This window comes from Ramularia collo-cygni (genome assembly GCF_900074925.1).
Source record: "Ramularia collo-cygni strain URUG2 genome assembly, contig: RCC_scaffold08, whole genome shotgun sequence".
NCBI lineage: Eukaryota > Fungi > Ascomycota > Dothideomycetes > Mycosphaerellales > Mycosphaerellaceae > Ramularia > Ramularia collo-cygni.
In genome coordinates this window covers 1,424,218-1,437,708 of record NW_019716262.1, presented here as the reverse complement: position 1 = coordinate 1,437,708, position 13,491 = coordinate 1,424,218, and the positions used below count along the sequence as shown (strand labels likewise).

The following is a 13,491-nucleotide window of genomic DNA, read 5'->3' as shown; positions in this document are numbered from 1 at the left end:
GAACGCGCATTTGCTCGGGTGCAGCAGTCTGATGGAAATTGAAGCTTTGAAGAGCAGCGGACTTTTTTGTGGATTTGTGCTCCAGTGAGTCAATGTTCGCCGGACAGGAAGCATTCACTGCTCGAGGACGCAATGTCAGGCGCGAATCTGGCAATGTTTGATCAAAAGTCCGTGATGTTCGGAGCTGCCAAGGGAGACTTGTGGTTGCCGCGATTGTGACTTGTGATGGCAATGTTAACAGTCAGTTGGGAAATGTTTGGGCGGGCGTCTGCAACTGCAGGCCATGCGGACTTGGCTCCGGAGTCAGTGGTAGGGTTAGGGTTAGGACTGATGAGGACGGCAACGTCGCGATGATGTTGAATGTGCTGCCCATGTCTGGCTCTTCGACAGAACAGCAGTCTCTCAGTCACTGCCAAGAAAAATGTCTTCCGGCTCTCCATGTTCCACATACTCGACGACATTTCGCACACGATACAGCTGTGAAAACGTACAGGCGGTTGCATGTTCACCCAAACTTAATGTGAGACCAATTTCTCCTCAAGCGTACACGTCAAACGTAATCTTCGTTAGATGGGTATCAAATATCTACTAATAACACTACAACACCTCTTTATACAAGAAGCCGCCGATATCATCCCTCCACCCCTATGGCTCAGCACTGAACGGCCCCTCCCTCAAAATATATCCCGCAGGCAACTTGGGAACTTTGAGATTCCTCGCAGCCTCAGCTGCTCTAACCGCATCTCTAGCCTCCCTCGTTGCAGCGTGACTCCCACTCGTGAGTCGTCTGAAATTAGACCGCAGCGCTTTGAATCCCCCAGAAGGCTTGACCGTATACTGTGCACTTTGAGAAATCTCATCCGCAGTCTGCGAGCGTCCAAAGGTATGCGGCTCGTCATCAGCATCGGAGAAAGGCTCAACATCATCCCCAGTCTCATCGCCAGATAAGAGGTCGGTGTTGGAGCGGGTTGGAGAATTGAGGGATGTCACAGGAGAAGTGACGGAGCGGTTGTGAAGACCAGGTCGAGTGGTATYTGTGCTCGGACGGTGGTGCAGGCCTGGAGGCTGAGCATAGGCTGGGTGAGCAAAAGCTGCTGGATTCATGATGGGTTCGCGAGGTGGATGACGACGGAGTTCGGCGAAACCAGTCTGGAAAGATGTGATGCTCGCATTCCGCCTCAGCGAGCGATGAAGGATTGGCAAGGCTTGTTGATCGTAGAGATTTTCTCGCGCATCGACCGCATACCTCTCTGCTCCATTCTGCAAAGCAGATGGCGATTCGGCCGATTCGTCGAAGAAATCGTCGAGAGTGTCAAGTTTCTCCGCCAGTTCGCCGAGATTGGTATCCGCAATGCGTGCATCATCCGAGAGCATTGTCGCAGTACGATCAGCAAAATACGAGTCGTATTGACTGTAGTCGTCTTTGTGGAACTCAATCTCAGGTGTGTTGTCAGTCTCGTGATAGCCGTTCACGCCGGCGTAGGCCAGTGTGTAGAAGACAGCGTGCACGTTTGCTCGTGTCTGGGCCGAATGCAACGCTGGCATAGGAATTGACCATCCAGACTCCTCTGGAATACCATACAAACTCTTCGTGCTGTCGTACTCTTTCCTTGTCGCCCGGCTGGAGTGCGAGCCTGCCATGCTCATGCGAAGGTGCTTGTTGTCGAGCGGTGTACCGGTCATATCAATCACATTGTCCAGAACATCCAAGGCTTGCTGGCAGTGCTCAGTTTGGAGTAATCGTAACAACGGCGAGATCAGATCTGGCCCTTGACTAGCAATCTCCGGCTTGCGCATGTCGGTTTCTGGGATTATGACACACAATATCTGCATCGTCTTGACTTTGGCCCAAGCAGTCTGGTTGTTGACCATGCCGAGGAGGAACACGAGGCTGTTGAACTCCTGCATGGGAAAGAAGGCCGTACGGATGGCAGACATACACTGCGCGAGGAAGTCCTTTTCGGTCCGATATTTGCCGCTGGCGAAACCTTGCAGAGCTCTCGCGAGGTTGACATAGTTCTGGCTTTCTGCTGCATATGCTAGAATCTCTGCGGATTCCAAGATTGATGTATCGATGTCGTGATCGAAGTGATGCAGGTAGCGAGGTAGATTTGCCAGGACTGTGAACAATAGTCGGTCATCGTCACCCACGATGTCACCCGATGGAAGCTTGATCAGTCTTTCCATGATCTTGAGAGAGCGTTCCATGGATTTACTGGAGCGAACACCTTTGTAGATGAGCGTGTGAAGGCCGGAGAAACCACCGTCCCATTTCTCAGGCTGACTTTCTTGGAGAATCTTCAGCACCGCCGGATCACTCAAGTCCATCTTGGTCAGAAGCAGATCAAGCATGCTGAGACATTCCTGAAACTCTCGCTCGAAGATGGTATCGAGGCAGGCACAGGCGTTCCAGAAGAGCTGCGGATAAGCAAGCACGTCCAAAGGATCCAGTGCATCGATGATGCTTCTCAGCGTTGTCAAGATCTCCAGCGAGAAGATGAGATAGTCGTGGTTTTCGTCATCGGCAATGGTGTTGGACAGCCTCGCAAGCATATCGGCGAGCATGTCCTGATCAAGCGTCGTGGAGACACATCTGAACACCTGGAAACTCCTGCACGCAACGTGCCTCACCGCACACGACGTAGCCCAGTGCATTGTGACTCTGCCCCATTCCTCGCGGATGCCTGGGTAGGTGATTGAGAAGATGCGCACAACCTCATCAACCACGTATGCCATTGGCTCTGATACCGCCCGGCTGTCCTCTTCTCCAGCACGTACCTCGCTATCGGCGTATGACCAGGAAATCTTGACGTCTTGTCTCCGCACCGACTCGATAAAGTCTTCGATGGATTTCTTGTCCGGCTCGGTGCTTCCAGAATCGATCTTGGATATAACAAGTTCATGAATGAGATGTACCAGCATCTCGCGTGCCTGATCCTGCACGACACTAACATATTGATCCCACTGCACGAGGATGACCTGCAGCAGAACAGGCACCTTGTCCGCCGGCAGCTGAAAAGGCGAGACGACCAGATCCACTAGTAATATCATGCTCAGCTGGCCCAATGAAAGACCGTTCTGCTTTGCGCCGCTTGGAAGCACTACAGCAAGATCGGCAATGTACGGCAGCCCGGCAGTGTCGAGCGGAGGCTGCATAGCCTCTCGTCGCTCGGCCACCATAGTCYTTGGACAGATCTGCATGAGCAGATACTCTACCACCCTCGCGCCAGCTGGTGTCTTGGAGAGAAAGACGACGATTTGCTTCGCATATATCACAAAGTTCTGCTCCCGCTTGTCCAAGCAGATGGTGATGATGAAATCGAGGATAAGTTGTACATTCCCTGCGTAGGGACCTGTGGCAAGGGCTTGCCACAGCGCTTGAATCTCATTGTGCAGAGTTATGCTGCTCTTGACTGTGATCTCGAAGAGGTTCACCAGGAGCATGTGGGATGTTGCAGTAGGGCCTCCGTTTGGGTCGAGCTGGAGCTCAATAGTCTGGATCCATGGGAGCATCCCGGAGACCATATTCCGCTGATGATCAGGCTGTAGCTCGTTGAAGTACGCGGAAAACTCCGAGAAGACGTGAAAAGCAAGTTCTGGGTGTTGACTGGCTAGTCGGCGGGAAATCTCGAACTGTGCGAGCTTGTACACCGCCGTCGTCTTGTCCGAGACACTGATGTCAAGATCTTGCAGCTTGGATGTTTTGCCCTGGCGTTCTTCAAGAGTGCGTAAAAGTTTTGCAGATTTCATTCGTACGCTGTTGTCCTCATTTCCAAGCGTGTACAGACCTGCACAGAGAATCTTCCAAAACGGCGTCGCTATGTCGTTATTTTCCGTCAACACTTTCGTAACGACTTCAAAATAGCTACCCACAGACTTGGGCGTGCGGGCGATGTAGCACATTCTCATCGTCTGTGCCATGAGGTATGGCTGGTCAAGGTTGTGCACGATAAGACTGTGGAGTGCCTTCCGGCCGACGTTGTGTGTCCGATCGCTGGGCGCTTCGAAGATGCCATTAATCCATGACAGCATTCGCCTTACGTCGAACTGCATCAGTACCCTGCTGTCTGCCACAAATCGTAGTGGTCCGGCACAAAGCATGGCCATTGCACTGAGTGCGGCAAATTGAAGCTCATTCTTCTCCTTTTCGATCGCTGAGTTGATGWCACCTCTACTGCGCATGTCACCTTCGCGCTCCAAGATCGACCGGCGAAGGTGTTCTTGATGCTTGCGAAGCTGAAACTCATTAGGTGAGAAGCCGCACCAATTTTCCATCAGCGCGAAAGTCGCTTGTCGAGACTGAAACGAGATCCAGTGAGCGGCGTTCTCACGAGTTTGGACGCTACCATAAAGGTTGTCCACGAGTGCACAGTAATGCGTTCGCAGTTTTTGGAACTCTAGCTCTCCTTGTATTCCCGTGTCGCTTAGGAAGATTCGAAGATGCTTGGTGTAATCAACCATGTAAGCCATGACATAGTCCTCGCTGGAGACGGTCGGATTGTAGAGAAGGTGTGAGGTCAGACTAAGGAGGTGTGTGATCTCTGTTCGCAAAAAGTCAATCCTGTAGTTCCTCCGTGAGTTGCTGATACTCCGCTGATGAGTAGCAATGCGTTCTTTTGCTTCTGCACTACATTCCATAACCAACGGCTGCAGGATCTCGAGTAGTGCTTGGAAGAGCGTCGCATTGGTAGCTCCAAGGCCAGCCACTGCTGCACTCCGAACACTCGGATTGGGCACACTCAAGAACGGCACCACTCTTGTGAAGAGCTCCGATGCAGACGCGATCTTCTCCTGGCTAGTTGCAGACGACTTTGAGCTCTTACGGGTGTGCTGAGAGCTCTGGCTGGAGACGGGGAGATGATTCGACGAGCCGCCAATATTTGTCAATGTTGTACAGGCGAATATGAGGTGAATTTTCCACTGTTCGATGATGATATCAGGAGAAGTGCTGTTCAGTCGAGCAGAAGGTTTGTTCGCGCCAAAGGCTTGTTCGAGTGCATTTGCCGTATGTTTGTTGTTGACGCCCTCGCCGAGAGCTGCGATCAATCGGTAACTGTGAGACAGCCTCTGGCACACAAGCTCCCGGGTCAGGGCAACGGCATGTAGACAGATCTCAGAACTGAGCCGAACGAGGTTTGGGAAGACTTTGAACCACAGATTTGCATCGTGTGCGACGTCACTGCTGCAAAGCTCGACAAGTGTGCTGTTGACATTGCCCTTACGCAGGCCCTTTTGCAGCCGGCTTCGCTCCGCCAATGTCAGACGTTCGTCGTTGACATCAATCACTTGCTGCGAGCCGCCTTCGAGAATGCTGATGATGCGGGTACAAGGCTTGCCCAACGCAGTATCGAAGTTGGTGATGAGACGCAAGACGTTGACGGCCACAGCTCGAACCGCTCGGGATGGCGAACAGAGGAAGAACAGCCCGTGAGATTCAACCTCATCAACGTGCGCTAGGAWTCCTGACAGATCGAGTGGTAGCGGACGAATAGTCTGATCTTCGTCATCGCGCGGCTCCGCCGCAGCCTTGCGCGTGCGCTGTTGAATATCATCGATCCATATTTGCAGCAACTCAACGTAGAGCTTGAGTGTATTTTCAATATGGCCCGGCCCTAGCAGACTGCCATCCGAAACAGTGGCATAGCGGTCGTCGAAGTTGAAGATGAACCGTGCGAAGCCGATGGTGACCTGCTGCGCGTGCGACTGCCGTGCGATGGATTTGAGAGATTGTGCCGAAGAGGTCGCAATATGGGACTGGACGTGAGCGGTACCCGTACAAAGCAGGTTGACCAGCGAGTTGATGGGTAAATGTGGCGATAAACATCGCGGCAGTGCCTCCACGGCAACATGCAGCAGGTCGTAGTAGTGCTGCCGAACATCGGTGGGGTGCATCTCGTCTCTCTTGTATAACGTGAATGCTTCGGCCATTGGTGTTTTGGGCGTCTGCGAGGAAAACTTCTCATCCAGCACAGCTTGCCCACCAAAGGTGTTGTCGCAGATGATGGTCAACTGTCCCAGCATCTTGCAGAACTTGACATAATACTCCTTTGCGACTTCGTTAAGGTTTGTAGTCATGACAGGTCGTGACAAACGCTCAGTCCGACCTGCGGATAGAGCAAAGCCCTGCGACCGGGTTCGACGATGGGTGATGGGCGTTCGTGATGACGGGTCCATTAGCGAATCGCACTCGAAACGTGTCGGGAAGGGAGGAGCCTCTGCCCTCTCCAGATCGGCCATGATGGCGAGGAACGCGCGGATGGCGATGACGGTCTTCTCCGGGTCGAGATTCTCAATCTTCAGGTCTCTATCAGAACCGGAAAACAGTTCCGCGTTCATGAGGGGAAAGATGATTGTCCTGAAGCATACGTCTTGATGCTTGTAACCAACCATCCGTATAAGCTGTATGAGAGGATCTGCAATGGTGGGATCAGTCGATATGAGCACGCGCTTGCCTCCCTGAAAGACGAGCTTCACAATCTCGTCAAGCTTCCTGGCCACAGCATTGGGCGAGTCGGCAGTGCGGTATAGATATCGCCACACAAGTCGACAAATCGCTTTGAGGGCGTGAGAGCGAGCCGCACGATCTCGAGCTTTCGGCTGGAATGTGACAACCAGTTGCAGCCACTGCGTGGCAAATTGTTCAGCAGGCGAGGCACACAAAAGCACCGCCTGCAACGGATAAACATGTGGCCAATGGTCTGCTTTTGAAAGCATTTGCGTAATCTTTGGCTGTACAATTGATACCACCTCCTTCCATTTGGGCATGTTGAGCTCGGTTGTTGCCGTCGCCGCGATGGGCAGAAGAAGATGTTCAAAGAGCTCCGCATACGCATGCTTCATGGTCCGGCCATGTACTTCCGCAAAGAATTTGGCAAGCAGTTGGAGCATCTGACAAGACTGCTGCCAGGCCTCCTCAGGTTGAGTGCGTATTTTCAGCCATCGCATACTCTGCACGAGCAAAGATGTCTTCGCGGCCAATTTGGGATCGGCGAGTCCTTTGATTGACAATCGCTTCTGCGCGACCTTGAGATCCTTGAGGAATCTCTCAACCACCTCATCGAAGCGGACACCACTCATCACTCCGAGCAGCTGGCCTCGTATGACCCAATTCGCTCGGATGACGGGCGATGTTGCCAGTAGATCTGGATCGGCACTTTGCAACTGGCCGTATATTACATCTTCAAGCCGTCCGGCAGTGTTCAGTGCACTGTCTGGTCCGTTCAGGGCTCGAAGGGTTGTTTGTCCAATGATTTCGATCAGCACTCGGCATAGAATATAAATAGAGACTGTGGACCGCCGATCTGCCATTCCAACGCTCGCCTCTAGCAGGACAATATCACGGCCGCTGGGCGGCGAGTTGGGAACTGAGGTGGGACCGCCCATGATAGCACGCTGGGTCAAGGAATTGGCCTCTCGCAGCGCTCTCAACTCTCCGTACATGGTGTTTGCAGTATCCGCCTTCTTCTTTCGCCAGTGTATGACTGAATCAATCAGGGAGTTTGGCTTGTGTCGATTGATGTGTCCCAGCGAGGATATGAGCTGGTCAAAAGCCGGATCTGCCCCCGGGCCGCAAATGTCTTCAATACGAGGTTCTGGCTCTCCTGGCTTCTGCATGCAACGCTCAATCCTCTCGTCGGCCTCGGCGATGAACGAGGTGAACAAGTGGTGAAGCGCATACTCGCCAACCGTTTTCAACTCCGGTGTCTGTGCCGGCGTCTGCGTATGCGCCGTAATCCTCGACTGTGATCGCTGATGCTCATGGCTACGCTTCACCCTCCCACTATGCATGCGCTCTGGCCTCCTCTGCATGGTGCCATTTTCAAAACTACGATTGACTGCAGTTGGAAGCGCACCATTCGGCAGGGCATTCGAATGTAACGTTGACATTGACGGACTTTTCTTCAGACTCGGAGCTGGATTGTATGCACCGGGCATGGCGTCGGGGAATGCAATCTTTTGAGGGGTCATCGGACTTGAGCTAGTCGATGCGGACAGCATGCTGGTGTTGCGCGAATGCTGCACCCCGTGCACAATCGATGTCTGCCGGTGATGGCCATAGGGAACGGAGGCTTTGCGATCAATCTCGAGACTGGACTTCAACCGAGCCTGCGATGCGGGCGTTGTGGCTCGTGGCGTGGCATTCTGAGGGCTCGTTGCGCTCAATGCACGACCGCGATTGGTGGAATGGTCCCGTAGGGTGGCACTCGGTGGAGGATAGGGAGCGGTGGGCGGGGCAATCAGCAGAGGCTCCGGTGGAGGGCTGCTACTGAGGTCCGCGTAGTCGAGGTCCGCGGGCGAGGGCAGAGGGCGTCCATCTGACGGCGCAGGCACAGCTGTCGCGACGCAGTGTTTCGTCAGCAAATCGTCGTGTACCGCAAACGCCTTGCTCCAAGACGTGTGATTGCCATACTCATCCTATCTCACTCTCGCTCGCGCGTGGTGCATTATTCCTCCAAGCTTTTGCTGCGCGCGTGTGGACCCCCACAAACTTTCAATGTCCAGTGTCAAACGAATGCGTGTCGATGGAAAGGATGGGATGGATGGTGTAGGGCAGGCTGAACGGTGCCCGCGTTCCACCAAAGCTCCGCCACGAATGCTACGCAGGGCACAAGATATTTATTGAAGCGTTGTCGATGGGCTCGGCAGTCAGGAATCCTAATGGCGTCCAGGCGTCGTCCCTTGTGTTCCTTGCAGCAACCGCCCGTTGGGCTAAACTGAATTGATCCAATGGGCTGAAACTCTCTGGCCGACTCCAAGGCTTATCGATCGCGCCAATACGTGTAGCCAATGACACGCCCGCGTATCGTGCTTCCAAAGAATGTTGCAAAACGTGGTCGTCGTCGTTGTCGAAGTGGGAACGTACCAAAGATCAGACAGACATCGGACCTTCACCAAGCCGAGACATTGCCGCGTCTTCACAATCTAGATTCAGAGGCTGTCAGCATTGTTTGAGGTCGAGCTGCCATGCTGGCATTCCCGCCTGTCATCGTTTGTGAGAGAATGGCTACCCGTTGACAGGTCGGTGACGGCTGTACGAAGCGCTTTGCGTCGACTGGGATCACACACGTGGACATTGACGAGATGGAACATCATCCGCGGCGACAGCGACGTGCCATTGTATGTATACATAGACATATAGTCGTACCATGAACCATGACATTAACCGCCATTGACATTAATCCACAACCATGCTCCACCTCCATGCCCGCGAAGGCTGCAGTCTGATCCCTTGCAAGTGGAAGTCTGAACACAGGAGAGCAAATGTTTGCCGCCACCTCCCACACAATAACACCCGCCGATAAGTAACAAACACAAAGCTAAGCACAGAACGCATCTGCATATTTCGAAGATGGGTCCCCCCAAGCCAGCCACAGGTGGCATGGTCAACATACATTGCTGATGTCATGTCATGAAATCACACTGCATTTGTCGATTGATGTTGATGGTGCGAGCAGTGAGAGACAGAGACTGGGCCGTCCAGTCAAGCTGTAGTAATGCGCAATGTGGAATGAATGCGATGTTGCATGTGCTCGTATTTATTCGTGAGCACGTCGTGTATTCGTTATGTCGAGTGTACAGTGCATTGGGCCTCATTGACGGTATCGATAGTGCACCAGTGTCGCTTACTCCGGCTCGGAGGTGATGGGAGTGGAAGCATGAGCGGTAGCTGGCGAAGTGGCAACGGACTTGGAGTCGGCGATGTTGTCAGCCGGTGTGGCCTGGTCCTCGGCGTTGGCGGCAACATTGACCTGAACGAGCGGAGGCTGGGCGGCACCAGTGTATGGAACGCTCTGCACCGCACCGAGTGGGCTCCGACCGGGAACCTGGCGGATGGCAGACTGGGCCCAACGCTGGCCCTGGATGGGGACTGAGGCGGCCGTGCCGAGATACTGGTCAAACTCGTTGGGAGCCCGGCTGTCGTAGCTGCCGGTGGAGGGATCGCGGCCCTGGCGCCACGCCTGAGTAGCGTACTCGTACTCAGCCGAGCGGAACTGACGGGCAGCCTGGGTCTGTTGCTTGAGTGACTTCTGCTCCTGAGTGTCGGCGAAGCGGATCTGGATCTGGAGCTCCTCGCCAGCGTTCTGGATGGTGTGGTTGTTGAAGGTCTTGATGACCTCGTCGCAAGACTCGCGACTCTCAAAGCTACGATGGTCGTCAGTCATGATGCTTCAACCTCATGATGCAAAGACATACCGAGCGAAGCCGACGCCACGACCGTGACCGTTCTTATCGCGGAGGATGCGAGAAGAGCAGACCTTGTGTGGGGCGAACAAGTTGGCGAGCTCGTGCTCGTTCATCGACTTGGGAAGGTTGGACACGTAGAGGTTGGTGTTACCCTCGTCGGCGAATGTCTTGAGCTTGGAGTAGAAGGACTCGCGGGCGAAGCTGACTTCATATCCGAGGTAGTGGAAGCCACGGATGCAGTTCTCAGCGTCCTCGTAGTTGTGGTACTTGACGAAGCCGAATCTGAAGGAAGGTTCGTCAGCAAGGTCAAAAATGTGAGACGGGGGAGGGCACGAACCCCTTGCACAAGCCAGTGTTGAGGTCAATGATCGACTTGGAGCTCTTGATGTCGCCGAAGCGAGATCCCCAAATCTCAAGAAGTTCGTCGGTGGTCTCTGGCAGCAGGCCGCGAATGTAGACGTTGGTCTCACCGCGCTGGTTCTCCAAAGCACGATCAAGCGGCTTGAGAGGTGACGACGGGGCAGGAATGGCTCGCGGGATGGTTGGCTCGCGGTTGATGAGAAGCTTGATGCGTGGCGACACATCACTCTGCTCGGGCTGCTTGGCGACAGGCATGCCGTATGGACCCATCATAGAAGTCGGCGATGGAGTGCTGTGGGTGAAGACACCGCTGGGAGACCGGTTGATGGTAACGCCGCCGTGTGGATAGCCAGGGTAACCCGCATAGGATGGTGTCGTCGGCTGGTCATTCTCGTTGGATGAGTTGGAATCACGGCGAGGCGTGATGAGGGTGGGAACCTCGCCGTTGGCACCCGCGGTGGTGGGCGTCCAAGCTTGAGACATTGGCGAATTGTCATGCTGCTGGTAGCCGGCGTAGCCCATCTGCTGCATGTACTGAGAGCCGTGTGGGGTGTACATGCCGGGGGACTGTGTGGCCGCACCTGCACCGTAGTTGCCCGGGAAGACGTACTGGGCACCACCACCGTACATTGAGCCCGGCATGGAGGTGGCCACGGAGAGTCCGCCGTAGTTGTTGGCCGCGGTCGACATCATGGCGTTCTTGGCCTGAGCGGCAAACGACTGGTTGGTCATGTTCATGCCTTGGAAACCATGAGCGAGAGCCGCCATCGGATCGGAGGCGGAGGAGTGCTGCATGCCGTAACCTTGTCCCTGCTGKCCGCGAGAGACGTACTGCTGCTGCTGAGCGGCGTACATGGCGCCGTTGTTGGCCGTGTTGTAGCCGTTGTTCTGGCGAGCGTAGCTGCCGACATTCTTCGAGTCCATGGATGCCATGTTCTTGAAACGACTGTCAGCTGGTCCCTGTCTACGATTGGAATTGCCAAACAGCTGGGGATGTGTGGAGGTGGGATAGCCAAAGCCCGCCATGGTGATGTGTGGAAAAGCAAGTGCGGGTGGATGGATATGTATTCTTTCTGGGGATGATGCAGATGTGTCTCCAAGATGTMGACGCCAGTTGCCAATGCTACTGCGTGCAGGACACAGAGCAGCCGGGCTTACCGGTGAGGACTGGAGTGGATGGATATCTTCCAACGGTGCTCGAGACGAAGCGGAGGCCGAGTGATCTGCAGGACCAAGTCAGCGGATGTTGGAGTTTCAGACGACCCGCCATCGGCACGTCTCAGCTTGAGTGTCGGACGAGAYGAGACGAGATGAAGGCAGTGGGTGGCTCACCTGCTGATACGGACAATGCCCAAACAGTGCAGCCGATCAAGAAGACGACGGCGATGATGCTGAAGCAGCTGTGAAGGAGTGGTGGACGTGCGGTGGAAAGGCTACCAGTGGCTGTATTGTCAAAAAGACGAATGGAAGAAAAGTTGCACTGTGAGTGTGTAAGTGGGTGTTGTGTGGGTAGAGAAGGGAAGGGAAGACGAAGAAGGACGGCGAAGTTGTGATGAGCAGGTTGTTTGGCCGTGGGTCTTTCCCGGCCGTGTAGAACTTGGGGGGAAGGAACGTTGATCACGGTTTGGCGAGTACATACATCTCAAAGGCAGGCCCGACGACTGGCAACTGCAGAATAGAATCGCCTTTGCAATTATTGCGGCAGGAAGAAGGTAATGGATGGCAGTCGAGTCCGAGTCGCGCGGGGTTCAACGAGAATCTTCTCTTTCCACGCAAATGAAGTATCCTTTCGAGGGAGGAGCCGATCAACACCAGATTGCCGGGACCGTCGACGATCAAACCCACTACCTCCACACAGCAGATCGGTATCTTCAATAGCGATACTCACTTCCAACAAACGCTGCCCGTCCCAGATCCAAACCCCGGGAATCTGACCAACGATGGCAAGGCTAATCTCGGTGGGATGGGATGTGATGAGATGAGATGAGATGGGATGATGTCGAATGGCGATGCGAGGGAGGGATGATGAACAGGATGTGCCGAGTGGCAGAGCGGCGCTGGGCAGGCAGACAACGCAGACATGCGGTTTTGTTATGAGCCTTGGCCTGCACCGCACCCGCTGCTAGAGCAGAAACCTGTCACAAGCATGGGCCACCGATTGTTTGGGCACCTGCAAGCCATGCCGCCTTTGTTCGAAATGGACAAGCTCAACACTCTGCTCTGCGAACTTCACATGGTGCATCATGCGGCAGACGCCACAAATGCTCGCGCTGCCAGTTCAGACGTCCAACAGAGCACATGTGAACCGTTACCACCCCACCATCGCTCAGCAGTCAATCGACCACCAGTGGCCTTTGAGCCACCCAGACAGCTACGAAGATTACTGCCTCGCTCCGGACCACAGTGCCGCTGCTCGGCGCGCTCCCGAAGCTTGTTGGTCTACCCGGTTGCAGCCTGCAGCGTTTGATGTGATCTATCACATTTGGCTACCGGCATCGCTAGCAGGGCGAGCTGTGCGGCAGCGCCTGTCGTCGACCATGCAAAACGGCGAGCCGTTGCTTTTTGTGGGGATCTGACGCAATATAGACGCAGATGCTGCAGCGTGTGTAATTCAGCTCTGACCAGAAGGTCGAGCCCGCCTCTCACAACCCGCCAAAATAGCCCACAACAATGCTGATCAATGTCGTACCTGCATCTTGGCCCTGTCCTCTCAATAGCCTGCCCCTGCAAACCCGGGTCATGGTGCATCTGGACCTGGTTGAGACGCAGCGAACATCACTCTAGATTGTGCCAGCGCACCACGCCCAACATCTCCAAATGACCAGCCTCGCCCTGAGTCCGTTCATCCGACGACGCCACATTTGCCATATGCCGACCTCAGGTAGATGAGCTCCCGCCGAATCACGTGGCCACCCGCAGACATGATCCCGTATGCGTGATCCTATG

General features: G+C 54.5%; 2 protein-coding genes; both read right to left on the bottom strand.

Annotated features, from left to right (window-relative positions):
* Window positions 1-645: 645 nt before the first annotated feature.
* Window positions 646-8,414, bottom strand: RCC_06061 (related to TAO3-Transcriptional Activator of OCH1; the record flags this gene model as incomplete). XM_023771325.1 has 2 exons in its annotated part: window positions 646-8,333; window positions 8,411-8,414. The coding sequence occupies 2 exons, from the start codon at window positions 8,412-8,414 to the stop codon at window positions 646-648; spliced, it is 7,692 nt and encodes a 2,563-aa protein (XP_023627093.1).
* A 1,209-nt stretch (window positions 8,415-9,623) lies between these two features.
* On the bottom strand, window positions 9,624-11,571 carry RCC_06060 (uncharacterized protein; the record flags this gene model as incomplete). XM_023771324.1 has 3 exons in its annotated part: window positions 9,624-10,143; window positions 10,195-10,467; window positions 10,523-11,571. 3 exons carry the CDS (start codon window positions 11,569-11,571, stop codon window positions 9,624-9,626), a joined length of 1,842 nt encoding a protein of 613 aa, XP_023627092.1.
* Between the last annotated feature and the right edge of the window lie 1,920 nt (window positions 11,572-13,491).